Genomic DNA, 18114 nt, shown 5'->3' with positions numbered 1-18114 from the left:
GCTCCCCCCCCCCCCAATCATCTGGCACTCCTCATGATCTCCACGAGTTTCAAAGATAATGGACAATGGTTCAGCAACATTTGCCAACTGCCTCAGTACCCTTGGATGCATAAAATCCAGATTCATCCATTTGTGTATGTCTATCTTTTCTAAATAGCTCTTACCTGTTCTTTCCCCACCAAGGGCTGCCCACTCCTTCCCATACTGCATTGCTTAGTGCAGTAGTCTGGGAGCTGACCATGTGTGTGAAGTCAGAGGCAAAAAAGCACTGAGTGCTTCAGCTTTTCCCACATCCTCTGTCACCAGGTTTCCTCCCTGATCCAGTAAGGGCCCCAAAACCTCCCTGATCACCCTCTTATTTTTAAGATGTCTGCAGAAACCCCTCGTTACCCTTTACATTCCTTGCTAGCCCAATTCCAATTGTGCTTTCACCTTTCTGATTACCCCCTTGCATTCTCAATCAACATATTTATACTCCTCCTTAGTGATCTGTCCAAGTTTCCACTTCTTACAGGCTTCCTTTTTGAGTTGAAGCTCACCAAGGATTTCCCTGGTAAGCCAAGCTAGTTGCCTACCATATTTGCTCTTCTCACAGCATATTAGGATGGTTTGTTCCTGTGCCTTCAATAAGGCTTCTTTAAAATACTGGTGGGGGAAAAAAAAAAAAAAAAGGTACAAGAAAGCCATTTTGTTATTTCCATATATCTTTTCTTAACTGAATTTAAGCAGCTAAAATGAAAACATTATCAAAGAGAATGAGAGTATTAGATTGTGTTCTTGATAGTTTTTATACACTGCATTATATTAGCAAATGACGACAAGTTAAGATTTAATTGAAATATTTGTTCTAGGTACACTGTGACCCAGCTAGCTTCCTTGTGATGTCATATAGCTCTTTCAAGTTTCTTCGGCCTGCAGCTTATTTGGCTTGTTGTGCAAGATTTACCACATAGTTCTTCATGCCCCATTTTACAGAGTGTTGTTTTTTTTTTTTTTAACATCTCTGTTGGCTTCTGAATACTTTTTCTTAGCTTCTGCCTTCGCTGCTCTTGTTTTGCTATTGTTGACTGCTGCTTTTCTGTCTTTTCATTCCTTCACTTCTCTATGAGTTTCTCCTGTGACCCTTGTGCCTCTTTGTGATGCCTTGTCCTCTTTCCCAACGTTTTATTACTGGTCTCTTTCCACACTGTTTTGGTCATAAGTGAGGAGTTTTGGGAACAGAGCACAACATGAACCACTTGACATTCAAATCAAGAGAAGAAAGTGGGGATGGCTAGGCCACATTCTGAGAAACCAATCATCCAGCATAGTTGATCAACTTCTCAAATGGAACCCGCAAGGAAAATACAAAGAGGAAGACCTCAGACAGCATGGAGAAGATCTACTGAGACTGAAGGACAACAACTGGGGTACTCCTGGGGTCTGCTAGAAGTTTTGTCCCAAAACAGAGTGAAGTTGAGGAGACTTGTAGATGACCTATGCTTCTCCCAGAGTACAAGGGTTTAAAAAAAAAAAAAAAAAAAAAAAGAAATTGTTCCATGAAGGAGGCTCTGTAATGTCAAGCAATTCAATACAAACAAAGCACTTTACAAGCAAGATGGAAGTGGCAGATATTCAAAGCACACACTATAAATACTCAGATGAGTCAGAGGTCATAAATCTCTTGTAAATTCTGCCTGATGGCTGGTTGAAACACACTTCTTAATGTTGTACAAAGCTCAGAGATGTTCCCATCAAACTCCCCCGACTTTGACAAACTTTAGATGGCCCAAACTCCATTCCAAATAACTTACAAGTGTAATTTGTTATAGCCTAATCCTAACATATAAGCATAATTTTACTCCAAAAGTAAAATCAGGACTCCGTTAAAAAAGATTTTGCCTTGTATCTGGTGATAATTAACGGCAATACTTTCTAATATGCTATGATTTACAGGGCATAGTATCCAAGGAATGTATCCAACAACCTATTTTGGTCAGCATCCTAGTAAAAGCACAATACTCTGGCAACCAGCAAGGAGTATAAGCCTGAAGCTTTATCCATCTATTGCAGGAGCAGGGAGCACTACAAACAGTACATTTGGCAGGGATGGAGGGCACAGTAATTTCAAAAGATGTAACTATTTTCCATAATCTGCCCTGCACTATGCAGAAAGTTATGAATACCATCTCTCTATTTTTTATGTAAAAATACATATACATTGTACCCAAAACACTGAAAAACAGGAGTAAGAATGTCCATGTACATAAATGTGCTGTGGACAAAATATTGGTCAGCTACCTAAAACAATAAACTAAACAAATAAAAGAAATTGCATATTTTTAACAAGTCAACAGAATGTTGTTTTCTATTACTCAAATGCTCCTATTAAGTCAAATCCTTTTATTTAAAAATAAACCAGCAATGAAAAACTAACAAACTACCAATATATATGGACTAAGTCAGAGAACAAATGCTAAAACCATATTATTTCATAAAAAGTCATCCTCCAACCCACCAATAAAGTCTGAGTCGACCTAAAACAAGGAGGATCAATGAAGTCCTGCAAAACTATTCTATCAGCAATGTATTTAAATATAATTTGTTAGTCTCACAGCACTTTGTATGCCTATCTTATGCATAGAGACACACAGCCTAAATCAACAGTGAAGCTATATTGAGTGTACTTGAAAAACAATTAACAGTTCTCAAGGCTCACATTTCTATCTACTAAAGACACCTCTTGCTTCCAACTTGTACAGCTACTGGCAAAATGTATAGCAACTGGACAAGGACTTTAGAGGGATGGAATAGAAAATGAATGCAGAATTCTGATATTTACACAACTGATGACCATGGACACTCCAATAAGGAGAAACATCCTCTATCTTTTTGACAGGCTCACTTTTTATTTTCATACTCACTAATCTAATAGTGCTTTCCTTCCAAGCTGAGTATTTCTTACTCTGAAATAAGTAAAGCAAGCTACCAGTGATCCTTACAACATATTGGCTACGTCTACACGTGAAGCCTACATCAAAATAGGCTATTTCGATGAGTAACGTCTACACGTCCTCCAGGGCTGGCAACGTCGATGTTCAACTTCGACGTTGCGCGGCACCACATCGAAATAGGCGCTGCGAGGGAACATCTACATGCCAAAGTAGCACACATCGAAATAAGGGTGCCAGGCACAGCTGCAGACAGGGTCACAGGGCGGACTCAACAGCAAGCCGCACCCTTAAAGGGCCCCTCCCAGACACAGTTGCACTAAACAACACAAGATACACAGAGCCGACAACTGGTTGCAGACCCTGTGCCTGCAGCATGGATCCCCAGCTGCCGCAGCAGCAGCCAGAAGCCCTGGGCTAAGGGCTGCTGCCCACGATGACCATACAGCCCCGCAGGGGCTCGAGAGAGAGCGTCTCTCAACCCCTCAGCTGATGGTCGCCATGGCGGACCCCACTATTTCGAAGTTGCGGGACGGGCAACGACTACACGGTCCCTACTTCGACGTTCAACGTCGAAGTAGGGCTCTATTCCTATCCCCTCATGGGGTTAGCGACTTCGACGTCGCGCCGCCTAACGTCGAAGTTAACTTCGAAATAGCGCCCGGCGCGTGTAGCCATGACGGGCGCTATTTCGAAGTTAGTGCTGCTACTTCAAAGTAGCGTGCACGTGTAGACACGGCTATTGAGATTTAGCTGCTTAAGACTACCAAGAAACAAAAACTGGATAATGCACTCATCTTTGTCCTGAGCTCTTATAGTATCTAAGATACAATCACTAGAGAGACATACTTGTCATTTTTCAAATGTTACATAAGACTAAACAATGCATTTGCTTGCAGAACAAAAAAAAAAACACAACACCCCAAAAACACACATAAAAAGGTAACTCCACTTTATGAAAAGAAGTGGAAACCCAGAAACATAACATATGGTCAAACAGTTTTTGATTGGCTGACTTTGAAGACAGAGGTGCAACTTATTTAGGTACAGCAAAAGCTCTGTTATCTGGCATATTTGGGAACAGTGGTGCTGGTTAATCAAATATTCTGGTTAACAGAGTTATACTTGACTAATGGAAAGCCAATTTTCAAAGAATTAGAATATAAAGTATGAAATAGTATATAGGCACTCACCAATCGAGTAGTAGTATTGCATTGCTTAGGTTGATTTCTGAATCACTTAAGTATATGCAGGTAAAGTTTTCTACATATCGTGACAGGAAGTACATGGCATATTCACCCAGCACACTGATTAGGAGTATGGAATGGCTTCCACATGAGAGATCAATAAGAATGGGAGTTTCAGCTTGAAAAAGGTGCAACAAAGGGGGTACACTGATTGAGGTCTATACAATTGTGACAGGGTTAAAGAAAGTTGATAAGGAAGTGCTATTTATGCCTTCTCATGACACAAGAAATAGGGGGTCACCAACTGAAATTAACAAACAGCAGGTTTAAACAATTAAAGGAACTATTTTTTCCACACTATACACAGAATACCTTGCCAGAGGACATTAAAGAGGTCAATATACAACAGGGTTCAAAAAAGAACTGGACAAATTTAGAGAGAATAGGTCTGTTATGCTACAGCCATATGTATGAAAATTAAGTTTTGCTTATGAATATGCATGAGTCAAATATGCTTTATGTAAAACAGGGCAAGGAATCTATATTTCAAAAGATTAAAATCCCCAAATGTGCATATTCTATTTGTGGGTGTGTATTGTTCTTATATGCGAAGTCAGAAGTATTAAGGGGAGACGTGTGGTCTTCTAGTGGAAACCATTGGCAGTACTTAAACTTAATGGCTCAGTGCTCAAGATAATGATCTACAAAATCTTTTTTGTCTTTCTTGCAATCTCTAACTCTGACTGGCCTTATGAAAACATATGACCATGCAACCTGGTACTGGAACCCATCTTAAATCTGGTATTTTTCTATGGGGATGGGGAGAACTGAAAAAAGGATTCCTGCCCTGGGGAAATTCTATTGCAAAGAGGATGAGCAAACAAGGCTGGTCTTCACCTGGCTTTGAAAATGCTTTCCCAACCTATGAGCACCTAATACAAGAACACCTAAAAAAGAAAAACTGAGATTTGAGGGGTGAAGGGTATCGCTAGGCACAGGTCAGAGAAGAACAACAACTGACATAAGAATTAAAGTGAAAAATATTATTTGTAGTAACTTCTCTAGTGTATTAGGCTCAGATGGTGTGTTTTGTTTTATTTTTGCTTACTAACTTTGACCAGTTTTCATTTGCAATCACTTAAACCCTACTTTAACACTTAACCTTTGTGTTTGTTAAATCAAAATTGAATAATTGTTACCTGGAGGGGTTTAAGAGCTGTGCATCTCTCCCTTTCATTGCTAAAAAGAGCACACCCTATAAGCTTTCTCTATGTAAAACTTTTATACAAAGACAGACACTCATTTGGGGCTTTGCGCTTGGGTACTGACAAGTCCCTGTTGAGTTGAACAGCTGTGTATTATTAGAGCAATGCCTCAGATGGGTCAGCCTCAGAGTTTATACTCTATACATATATATTTCCTTTCCTAAAAGCCTCCCCATAGTTACTAATTAAGATTATTATAATCTAATGGTTTTTTTTTCCTAGAGCACAGAACGCTTGAATGTTACTGAAGAATTCGTTGATTTAACAAAAACTACCAGAAGAACCTATTCCTCAAGTGCATATAAAGCAGTATACAATTACAGTAAATTCTAACAAGCTGTGTAATTCAATAGCCCTAGTCTAAAAAGCAGTGTCATTAAAAAACAGTAAAGCCTCGATTTTATGGACCCCAATTTAGTGGGCTTCAGGAACAATGTGGGGGAGGTCTGTTGCTCCCAAAGTCTGCTGGGACCTGAAAAACCTTGTATCTCCATGGCCATGCTGCCACCACCCCTGCTGCCCAAAACTTAACAGATTTGCTGCTGTTGTGGCCTCCAGGCTACACAGCTGCCATTCCAGCCATGCACAGTGGGTTCCCTCCAGCTGCATACAGAGGGGCGCCTCTAGCAATGGGCCTGGCATCCCCAGCTGTGTGGTGGGGTCCTGGCCACAGAGCAGACGGTGGCAGCTCAGCAACAGTTCCAGCAGCAGTGGTTCTGGACCCTAGTTCGCTCTCCCTCTCCCTTTTTTTTTTGGGGGGGTGGGGGTGGGGGGAAGGAGGGTGGTGAGAGATAGGAAGGCCCAGGGCTGGGTGAGCCTGGCAGGGGTGGGTGAACAGTAAACCCTCACATATAGACACCCTTGGTCTGTTAAATCAAGGGTTTACTGTGCACAATATGTGACGGACCTGTACATGCTTCCCATGTCATCCAACTGAACAACACTACTGCGGTTAAACAAGAAGCAACCTTCATTTCTTTTTTGAATTGAGAAATACTACATCAGCTCTGCAAAGTCTTTTTAGTCACACAACTCTGAAATGCAATATTTATTAAATATTCAACTTATTATAATAAATTTTAGTAGCTGGTGTCTCAGAAAAGATGAGAAAGACATGGAGGGTAAGTTAATCTCTTATTGGACCGATTTCTCCTTGTGAAAGACGCTTGTGACCAAAACAGAGCTCTTCTATAAACTGAGAAATGCCTAAATTTGTCATTTCTGAAAATTTAGAGACTTGACTCCTTTTCAAACAGCAATGAGCATAAGCTGTGAATGGAGAACTTTCTAACACTGGATCAGCAGCTTCGGAAGAAGCCATGTGTCTTTCAAAGCTCCTCCTCTGGTGGAAGTGTAAATTTGTTTATTCTGGAGGAATTTTGTGCTTCAAGTCATAAATGAAAATATTTAGCTGCACCTGAAGACATTGTGTCATGTTTAATTGACATCTTACTATATAAACCCACCTTATTTATGTTTAATAATCTCTCTTTCCTGAGCCAGCAGTAGAAAATGGTTGCTAGGGTATGCAAAACTTGGTGATATTTTACAGCAAATTACAAATGCGCACACAATATTTCATTGAGCTAACTAAGCATTCAACTTTCAACTACAAGACAATGCTATGTTTAAATTTAGCACTGTATTACAAAAGTAATTGAATAGCTTTGTTTTGTTCAAAATAAAATAATCTTAATATATCATCGTGGAATTCTAAAATGGTAACCCTGAATAATCTGACCTTCTACATGACATATAAGCAAAGCTTCTTGGACAGATTAGCCCATCCTACAGTTACTTATAACAGCTGCCTTCTCTCCACAAATACCAATACCCTAATATTCAAGTAAAAAAACAAGGCCTCAAATATGCTGAAAGGTATCAATTGTAAACTTTCTCTAGAGCTAGGGTGCACAAAGTGGGGGGCAGGCCCCCTCAAGGAGGTTGTAAAATTTCCTAAGAGGTGCAGCATAATCAGATGCTAGGTGTCAGGCTCATCCATTTCACTAAAAACATTGAATATGTTACAGTTATGTATATTTACATTTATATACTGGTTAACTGTTTGACATTCTACATACTTATTTTCTTACACATGACAAAGCCCTCCCTCCCCCGACCATAACCAAAATTTCCATCAGTTTGGATTACATGAGACAGGTGGGAGGGGCTGTTAATTACAGTGAAGAAAAGTGGGGCACAGTATAAAAAGCTTGCTTGCTCCTGCTCTATAGCTAGAGTCTGCCATACAACAAATTTCCTTTCCTTTTCTCTCACTTCAGAGAAGTGATAGAAACACATCTCGTTACTAAGCAAATGACCGCTAACAAAGTTCACAGACAGGGAAGTGAAGTGAAAGTTAAAGTTACCCCATTGTTAAAGCAGAACACAGTTTCTCCGGCAGTAGTATGACTCATATCCAATGGCCATTTTGGGAAGATCAACACTGCTGACTTAAATACCCTGCGGGTTAATTTAGCAGGTCCGGTAAAGAAAGATAAGCTAAAATCAACTGCTGATTGCACTGTTGCTGACACATGCATTCCTCTAGAACAAGTAGCCTAAGGAAAGATTTTTTTCATCCAACCCACCACAGCAAAGATGCTGGATTTAAGGTATGTCAACTCCAGCTCCTCTATTCACATAGGTTGAGATGGTGCTTTTCTAACACCATCTACCATTTCACTAACCTCCACTTTATCAACTGCTGTGACTGAAGTACTGACAGCCTTCCATTCAATAAAATACAGACAAAGTGGTTCTAGACCACACAGGAAGGTCCTGGAACCCATAATTCTCACATAAAAGTTATATATGTATTATTGAAGAATTAATTTTAGCTTAATTATTTAGCTAACGAATGCATGAATTTCAGCTTAATTATTGCATACAGAGATTGTGCAGGGGTGTGAGGGGGTGTCACATACAGCAAAAAAGGACTGATGGCAATACTTGTTATGGAAGTGGACCCCAATTACCCCATTTTTTTACCACAGTAGTATGGGACCTCTAGCTAGCAAAGCAATGGGCACAATCAAGAAATCAAGGGAGAAGTCTCTCAAAATTTGAAAAACAAAAAGCAAGAGTCCAGATGAGAAAACAGGGTCAAAACTACTTAAGAAACACATTAAACTTGACATTTTTAAGCAATTAAAAAAAAAAAAGACATAGCTTTCACAACAGTAGATTCAAATACAAGAAAGCTGCAGGCATTGTGTTCCCCTATTACTACAAATCAATAGGCATTGAATTACAATTTGAAAAGAAATCTAATTAGTTACAATGACAATAGAAGAGAGTTGGCATTGAATTATGATGTGAAAGATTCATTAGTATGCCACAGTACAGTAAAGCCTTTTGACACAGAGTAAAAGGCCAACAGTGAAACAATACCTCTTGGAAAATTGAAAAACATTCCATCTAAAACCAATTTGATCTAATTCTATTTTATTACATGCAAATATTGCTTGTACTAAGGATCTTTAAAAGGTTAATTCCTGCTGCTTATTCCTCTCCTGAAGTCAACTTCATTGAATGATTTATTTCCACAGTAACTATTTAAGAAGTTATAGGGGGAATGAGTACAGCCACAGATCTCTAAAACAAAGATCCTATTTTCATACAAAAGTTTTCCCCACACAGAATCCAGATAGAGGAATACAAATTCCCAAACAGAAAGCTGACCATCTGTAGAGTATATTTATGGAAGTTTCTCCATCACCTATCAGCAAGTCTGTAGATCTCTGGACTATGAGTCACTCAGATGAAAGTTAAATAATTCTGCTAGGATAATACATAAAACAGTTAAAATTACAAGTTGTCTCATCAGCCTCTGTTTTAGCTTTGGTTCTTCTGAAGACCCCATCCTTGGCAATCAGCAGAAGGAGAGGACTAGCTGTTCCCAGGCAAAAGCAGGCTCAACTGTGGAGGATGGGACCGAGACATGAGGCACGATACATTTGCGGGGAAGGGGGAGGGGAAACAGACAGTGTGGGGCCCATGGGACTGGTGGGAGTGGACTGATTTAGAATCAAGGCAATTTAAATCACCAAAAATAATTAGATTAAATTAAGTAACCAAAACAGTTAACCCTGCACTGAACTCACCAGGGCTTCCAGCATGGGTCCACCCCCAACTCCCCAAGAAGCAAGAACTAGTAGGCAGCCTGCACAGACTAGAGCCATTCATTCATTTTTAAAAGACTAAATGCCTGTGCAGCATGTTTGTGATACGAATTTCAGTTTTGAGAGAGAAATTCAGTATTTTATTGACAGTTTAAAAAATTCAATTTAAATAAAAAATTGGTGTTTTTTATCCACTTGGGGGGTGTGTGTCACAGGCTGGTTTAGAAATGCTAGTGGGGAGAGGGGAATGAACACAAGGTGACAGGAGGTGACTAAGTGGAGGTGCAAGGACACAAAGGTGTGGAGAAATGCAGGCATACATGAGTATGGTGATATGAGTATGATAAAGAGAGCGGCTGAGTTGGGATGCAAGGGCAGATGGGGCAAACATCCTCAAATGAAAGAGAGGCTAGAGATCAGTCAGAGACTGCTTGGAGGTCCCCCAACAATCCCTCCCTGCTGAAAAATACCCTGTTCCAGACTTCTCCCACCTCCACCCTCCAGTTCACAGCTGGGTTCCCTTCAAGCAATTAGTTCCCTCTTTCTCAGCTTCTTCATTATTCCTGACTCCTCCATGTTTTCACATTGCTGCTGAGTGGTGCAGGGAACACATTTCTATCTTGTAGTTTAAAAGAATTATTACTTGGGAGTTCTGTAGTAATATGCCTAGTAAGGAATCTATTGGTCAAGAAACATTTCCTGATTTTTTTGTTTGGTTGTGTCTATGGTACAGACACAGTTGCTGACAGGTATCTAGAAACAAATCACCAAAACAACTGACATCAGCATGATTATAGTGTGTGTGTTTGACAAATAAAACATGCCAACTGTTGCAGGATTTTAAAATATGTGCAGAATTTTGGGCAAAGAATTTTCCCCAGAGTAAAGGTAGAAGAACTGGATAGGGAGAATGCCTCTCCTTTGCAGTACTGAGTGCATTCTCTGGCCCTTTATTCCTGGCTTCTTCTTGGAATATTCTGTATGGCTTTCTTCCTTTATCTTCCCTGGTCTGTCATTCTGGAGCTCTGCTGAGACCTGGAAAAGAGAATGCTTCAAGAGAAGCACCCTCCGCCAGTGAGATTTGGGGGGGGGGGGGGGGGGGGGGGAATGGGGAAGCCTGCCAGCACACTGAGTGAAGAAAATGGATGAGAAACTCCTACATGCAGTTTGCCTGACACGAAGATTCACTCATTCATCCAACTAGGTCACAACCACTGAAGCTGTCATTTCCCACCAACTCTACAGACAGGTTTTGGCTGACACAGTAAGATGCAGTATGCCAGGAGATATAAATATGCTTCACACAATAGAGACTATATCACTTCCCTCAACATTCTTGTAACGGTTTTCCATGACAAGTGTTGACATTAGACTATGATCCATTGCAACTGACTAACTTGAGACCAAAAGCCATACTAAAATGCTAAAACATATTCCAAGACTGGCACCAAAATGAGAGAGAATGACAAATGGTTTGTAACAGCTAGGCAAATGGGAAATTCTGTTGGCCTAGCATTTCTAGACTCTCATACTATCTAGCAACACCATCAGCAGATTGTGCCCTATTTGTAGATATATTTTATTCACACAAGTATGTGATATCAGAAATGACAATGAATTTACCTGTAGTTTTGGTTTGCCGCTTATGGATTTCTTCAATTACAGTTACACAGGCTAAACGCTGACTTTCCATACTTACAAATGCGTCTTTATTGAACACCAGGAATGGCACAGATACAAGCAAAGGAAAAGGCTATATCAAATAACGTCACTGAGCCTGTGGCTGAAAGAAAACCAACTCATATTACTAAGGATATTTGCTAGTCTGCCTACAACTGCCTGGAAAGTTAATGATTGTGGACCATTTGACTGGACTAGCTTCTTCGTTTGTTCATCAAAAATGATTACAACGGAAAGAAAATATAACTGATTATTTCACAAGACCGTCAGGATGCCAGTGCTTTTTCACACTATTGAATACTATGCAAGGAATTCTTCCACAAAAATTATGTTAATCTGCATAATTTAAATTTTTGTAATAGTTACTTGCAGATTGTCCCTATACCTATTGCAAAATTCTAGAATATCGCTGCACGGATGCATGTTACGGACTTCCTAAAACTAAGCCAAATCCAAAATCAAGTGCTAATCACAAAGACACTTCACAGAAGAGGCTGCTATGGCAGCTGAAGTCACCTAGGATGTTCAGAGTAACCGTCTAGATCGAAAGAAAGAACGAAGAGAGAAAAACAACACCTGAAAAGTAGTGATATGGGATCCTCAGCAGAAAAGCCTGTTTCTGTAGTTACCTCCCCAGGTAATGGAAAAAACCTCAATGTAAAATGCACTAAACAGCTCATGACGAGAAGCAAGGGGGAAAAAGCTCTGTGGACTTTGAGGCAGTCTTGGAGATGAGGGATGAATAGGCCAGGTCTCCAAATACACATTTCCATTTTGCTATGTAGGCATTATTTGAATATTCCGTATAGCTTCCTTCTTCCAAAGGGTCAAGGCAATGCACGGATTACTAAAACTTGAAGCCCTTGAAGCCAAGTCTCTGGAACTGAAGTGCAGAGAATCAAAGTCTTAAGGTAACAAGCTGCAGCTCTGAAGAATGCCAAAGCAAATAAGGTGATAAACTATTCCACGCACAACAGAAAACCTGAGTCAAACAGATACTTCCCCAATGGTTGCAGAAAAAGTTGCAATATCAATGCTCCTGAACCATTGGTAGCAAGGTCTTTCAAATCACATAAAAAGAACCTGGACAGGAGCTAAAAAGGAAGAGAATGTGGAAAAGAATAACTGAAGTCTTCAACTCGATAAGTGGACTGAATAGCCAAAATAAAGAAGTGCACCTCTTATATGAAGTGTCTTCACTGATTATAAAACTAAAAAGCAGCTGTGTAGCACTTTACAGAGTAACAAAATAATTTATTAGGCGATGAGCGTTCATGGGTCAGACACACTTCTTCAGATCTGGAAATATCTGAAGATGTGTGTCTGACCCGCAAACGCTCATCACCTAATAAATTATTTTGTTAGTCTGTAAAGTGTTACATGACTGCTTCGTTTTCTGAAGATACAGACTAACATAGCTACCTTTCTGTGACTTATCATTGATTATGCTCAAGAATGCTCTAGCTGGATAGTTCCAACATGAGTAGACATGGGACTTCTAGCTTGTGAGCACGTGCTCTTTACACAAGTCCTACTGACTCTGCCCACCAATCCTAACTATTCAGAGTTCTTGTACCAAGGAGCACAAAATCTATTCAAAGTAATTAAGGGAGATAATAAGTGGCTTTACTAGTTACAGAAAGTCTTAATATACAATAAAACAGCTTAAAATTATCGTAATCCATTCATTAGATAGCCACTAAACATTTGGGGGGGGGGGGGGGGAAAAATCACATTTACCTCCACATTTGGTACCCAAAGTTACACTCCGATTAAACAGAACAGATTTTGCAGTTGATGATTATCAAGATCATACATCTAAAACATAGGCCAGGTGCCTTTTTATAGTAAAATAAACAAATTCACAGTAAGCATTACATCAAAGAGAACTCCACAAGCGTGTGGAAAAAAATACAAGAATATTTTCTAACATAAGACTACATATTTGAAGATAAAAACAAATACATTTTAAAGAAACTCCATCAAATATTATACAATAAGAATAACAATTTACCTTTGGTTTTTTGTTCAGCAGCCTGAAAAAAAAAGGCAGAAATGCTAGTCAGTATTAGACACATTTTACTGTCATTATAACCACCCTTGACCCTTTAGAACCGCCTCTCTTGCTGAGAAATTCCTTGAAGAGTAACTTTCTGCCCCAAGAAAAACCAGGTAATATCAAACAACATTCCTCCTACTTTAAGAGCCCAGCTGAAGAGGCATAATTTTAATGACCTGGCCTTAACATCATTAACTTGGTTTTGATGGTTGACCTCAAAGTTGTATCACAGCTGATATTTACTGCAAATTTAGTTAATTATCCAAGACTACAAATAACTTTACCGTTTTTCCAGTATAAAAAATATAGTATAGTATTAAGTGTATAGCGACAATGAGGAATTATTGGCATTGCTGTGGGATTATCAACATAGACCATACCTTTGCTATTTCTTGTAGCATGAGTCCAAAAAAACTATGCTATGCTACCCATCATGCATATGTAATGATTTAGTTGTGGATATTCCTGTTTTGAGCAGGGGGTTAGATTAGGCACGTCAAACTCAAAGCCTATGGAGAGCCACACAAATGAAAACTGATAGCTTCCAGGACCACCAAAGAAAATGTACTTTTATTGGAAAGTCATAATTATTTACTACTACTATAGAGTGTGGTTTAGGTATATTTCAAAATTCTTCAGGTCTTGTTTGAATAAATACAATAAATTTTATGTCTGGTTTAAATACAATAATTTTAACTGAGAATTTAATACTTACTATGAATGTTATTGTTTTAGAATTTTGATAGTTCATAAAATTTTATATATAAAATTCTTATTGCTGACATCATAATTTTTAATTTAAATATAAATGTAAGGTACTTTAATTTTGTATGAGGTTACAGTACATTTCGCTGAAATAGGAACATGAACAGACACACTGACTCCTCTCCATGCACCCACGTGTGTTTCAAGTTGGGCTCCTTAGAGCAGTAACACCCCCTTCTCTGGCACGCACCAACAGCTGGCTGGGGGGAAGGAAGAGAGATCCTCTGCCACACTCCCCCCAGAAGTGCCCCTGTGCTGCAAAGGGAGGGTTTGCTGACCCCGGAAAAGAAAAAAGAAACCAACATAACACCTGCTCCTCCCTTTCATGGGAGGGCAGGGTTCAGCCTGGAACAGAAAACAAACACACATCTGCTTTTCATTGACTATTCCTGCTTCCTGTAAACTCTGCTGTCTTCCAGGCAGCCCAAGGAGGCACGTACGAACAGGCAAGGAGCTCCTCAGGCCGTCCATGAGTGCCTCGGCAGGCCACACTTAGATGTTTCATTAACATCTAGTTTGGGGTCACAAAAAAGGCGACAGGGCCACACAGGGTGTTCGACGTGCCTGGACTAGATGACCTCCTGAGCTGTCTTCCAACCCTAACCTTCTATGGTTCTATTATTGCATAGTGCACTGCTATTGAATCCGAAACAAACCATTGCCAGCATTTCCAAGGGCACATTCCACAAATCGGTAGCAACATCTACAGCCTTTCTAAAGGGAGTGCCCTTTCAGGACATTTGTTGTGTAGCCATGTGGCCCTCTAACCACACATTCGTGACAAACTATGCACTACAGTCCCATGCAGACAAAAATATGGCAGTAGGTCAGGCAGTACTGTCCACAGTAGACTCATTGTATCAAAACCCACCATCCAATTAGGGGGTATTGCTCTACACTCACCTACCATGGAGCATCCACAGGGACAGCACTCAAAGAAGAAAGAGAAGTTACTCCCGTCATGCAGTAACAACAGTTCTTTGAGATGTGTATCCCTGTGGGTGCTCCAGGCCCTGCTTACCTCCCCTCTATTCAGTGCAATATGCATAGTTAGGGTATCGATGAAGCAACTGAGGAGAGAGTGGGGCTGCACACGCTGTCCCTAGTACCGCAAACTGTGTATGCTGAGTTGGCATATGCACAGCCCCACTCAATACTGCTCAGGAAAAGTCTCCACGCTGAGGTGCTGGGTGAGCCCTATACCTACCATGGAGTACCCATGGAGACAGCACTCGAAGAAGAACATGAAGTTCTGTATTTTGGAGCTATTAATTTTAATTAGATTGTGTTTAATATTTATCAATTATTCACATTTTAAATGCGATTTACATGTTATTCTAGCAAAATTTTAATACACTTTCCTAATATCTTGCCTCCTCATTATCCAAGGCACACTTCTGTTTCTTCCCATCAGGGTTCTTCCTGAAAGTACTGATCTTACTGAAAGGGTTTGGGAAGCCTCAAATAAGACCAATAAAAACCACTCGTGTTACTTTCTAAATTTCTCAAGACATAAAAACCACTGGTGCTGTTTCCAGAATGCTGCAAGATTAATTGATTATACACATACTATATTTTTATATACACAAAGAGAAAGAGAGAGAGAGAGAGCGCGCAAGCACATGCTGTAATTTTCATCTTACCACTTAAATGGATACTCAATGTAAACCATATATTTAGCAACTTTCTACACTCAAGGAAAAAAGTGCAGGTTGAATCTCTCTCATCTGGAACTCTCTGGCAACATCTGTAATCCAGCATGAATTTAAAGTTAGCTGGATGACCACTTATGAGTGCGGCCAAGTTTCCCCATAGTCCCATAAAGTTTATTTTCAGCCACCAGTCCTGGCTCTCAAGTGTTATGTGCTGTTATTTAGCTGTAATTTGCCCCCAGGTGTCTTTCAAGAACCCAGTAAGCAAAGAGAGGTTTGGACCTCCCCACGGTTCAGCAAATTCTCTTGTCCGGAACTGGTCAGATCCCAAGGGTGCCAGATTAGAGAGGTTCAACCTGTAGTAAAATGCCTGGAGAGGAGAAAAGGTATGAGGACAAACTTGAGAACTGATCTTGTACCTTTTACTCAAACAGTAAATACAACTTCTCATTCAAATTAGCTGGAATTAAATTCTTAAAGTATAGACTACAGGATCATCTCTAGAAAGGAACAGAGTAGACAAACCTTTTTCTGAGCACCTTCCTTCTTTTTCTTTTCTTCCTGCTTTTTCTTTTTCTTTTCTTCCATCAAACGTTCCTCTTCTCGAATTTCTTGTTCTTTTTCCCTATTAAAAATAAAAGTGTTGGAAAGGCTTTTGAATGAGCTCAGTCATAACTATCAAGACAAACATACATTAACATTAAGTACATCACTTGAATAAATCTTGTCCAAAAAAGGCCACTCTCTAAAGTTCCAATAAGTAGTATTACAACTGAATTGTCATGAAAAATTCAAAATCAAAATTCCAATGCCAAATAAAGAGAATGTCTACTTGAACCTCCTACTGAAAGACAGTAAACGCCACAACCTGACAAATCTGGATGATGTTTTATTTTTTAAAGATTCTGACGAAACCTGTCATCACTAATAATTTTATTTACATTCAATTCTATGAAAACCAGCTCCAAAACAACAAAAAAAAAAAAAAAAAAGGCAGCAAGCATTGTTTAACAAGGCAGGTGACTGCCTTGTAATAAGAATAAAGAACAATAACTACAGTGTGGACACAGAGTGAGAGGAGAAAGTATTAGGGGGAGACAGAGCACCCGTCACAACTGCTCAAAACTAGTTGTGCAGGAGAGACTACAGCTAGTGAGACTACACAGTAGAAACAACATGACAAAGGAAATCAGAGGTTTAGTCCAGGGCTACCTTCTAGTGAAACATAGATCATAGGAGCCTCTATTTTAATTAACATTATGCTTATTTACAACACACTTAAGCACAGTCAAGGAATGTTTGCCATTTAAATTAATTATACTTAACTCCAGGGAATACTTATATGGATTCTATGCTTTGTGTTCATGTACATGATCCATCACAATCAACTAAAAATTTTACTTATAAGCATTAGGAAATGGCTGAAAAATCCTGAATGAAACATTTTACTGTTGAAAAAAAGAGCTGGGGGCGGGGGGAGCACAATCCTGCCTTTTCAAGGGAACTGTCTAAAACCGCCATGTGGTGAAATGGAGCACCCTCCACCTGCTCCATGCACATGCCCCACCACTTTGTGGGACAGGCGCATAGCAACAGCAGCTCTGAGACGCAGGCTCTTGCGGCCGCGGTGGCGCTAGCCATGGCTAGCCGGCTCACTCACATGTGCTACAGTAGCTCTAGCTACGGCTGGCTCGCTCTCAAAAGCGGAACAGCTGCTCTAGCTGCGGCGGACTCGCTCTCTCGTGCATGTAGCAGTGGTGGTTGTTGCTGCTGCTCTAGCCACGACGGGCTCGCTGTCTACTGCGGTCAGTGGCTCTAGCCATGGCTGCCTCTTGCATGCATGGTGGCAGTAGCAGCTCTAGCTGCGGCTGGCTCTCTTTCATAGATGCATGCTGCTGGCAGCTCTAACCGTGGCTGTCTGTCTCTTTTGTGTGCGCATAGTGGCAGCAGCAACAGTTCTAGCCATGGCTTGCACAGCGTGGCTCTGGTGAGTAAAGGGCAGGGGGGAAACGGTGCAGGGCTGTGGCAATTACGAAATTTCTTTCTTGGGTTGACAAGAGGAGCTGCTACTGTAAGATGGAGAGTCCAGAGCCTATCTACACAAACAGAAAGTTACTCAACTCATGCAGAATCAGAGTTTGAGATGAGTATCCCTATTGGAGCTCCATGCCAGGTGTTGGTATGTACCTGCACCCTGATTTGGGGAATTTCACAGCAGTGACAGTACCGGTCATGCACACATGGTGCCTGCCTTGCACACCATTGGTAGATGAAGTGTATCACATGCAACTCAGACTCCTCAGCTCCTTCTCCTCTCTACTTGGAGCTTGGATCAGTCTCTGCGGTAGAGGAGGAAGAGTATGGAGAACCCAGGGGGATTCATCTCGAAGAACCTCAGCTCCTGCTGAAAGTGAGTAACCTTAATCTTCTTTCAGAGAAATGTCCTGGTGGC

At 40.4% G+C, this 18114-nt stretch overlaps 1 protein-coding gene across 5 annotated transcripts in view; it reads right to left on the bottom strand.

Moving 5' to 3' along the window:
• The window catches only part of TNRC6C (trinucleotide repeat containing adaptor 6C), a 170199-nt gene that overhangs the window by 113440 nt on the left and 38645 nt on the right, over positions 1–18114 (bottom strand). For all 5 annotated transcript variants that reach the window (XM_075015003.1, XM_075015005.1, XM_075015004.1 and 2 more), the window contains 2 exons: positions 16188–16287; positions 13201–13222 (listed from right to left, as the gene is read on the bottom strand). In XM_075015003.1, coding sequence (XP_074871104.1) covers positions 13201–13222; positions 16188–16250 — 85 coding nt within the window. In that variant the 5' untranslated portion in view covers positions 16251–16287. The remainder of the gene's footprint in view (positions 1–13200; positions 13223–16187; positions 16288–18114) is intronic.

The sequence above is a fragment of the Carettochelys insculpta genome, chromosome 20 (assembly GCF_033958435.1).
Source record: "Carettochelys insculpta isolate YL-2023 chromosome 20, ASM3395843v1, whole genome shotgun sequence".
In the NCBI taxonomy this organism is placed as follows: Eukaryota; Metazoa; Chordata; order Testudines; family Carettochelyidae; genus Carettochelys; species Carettochelys insculpta.
Note: the sequence above shows the minus strand (reverse complement) of the source record. Positions and strands in the feature narration are given on the sequence as shown.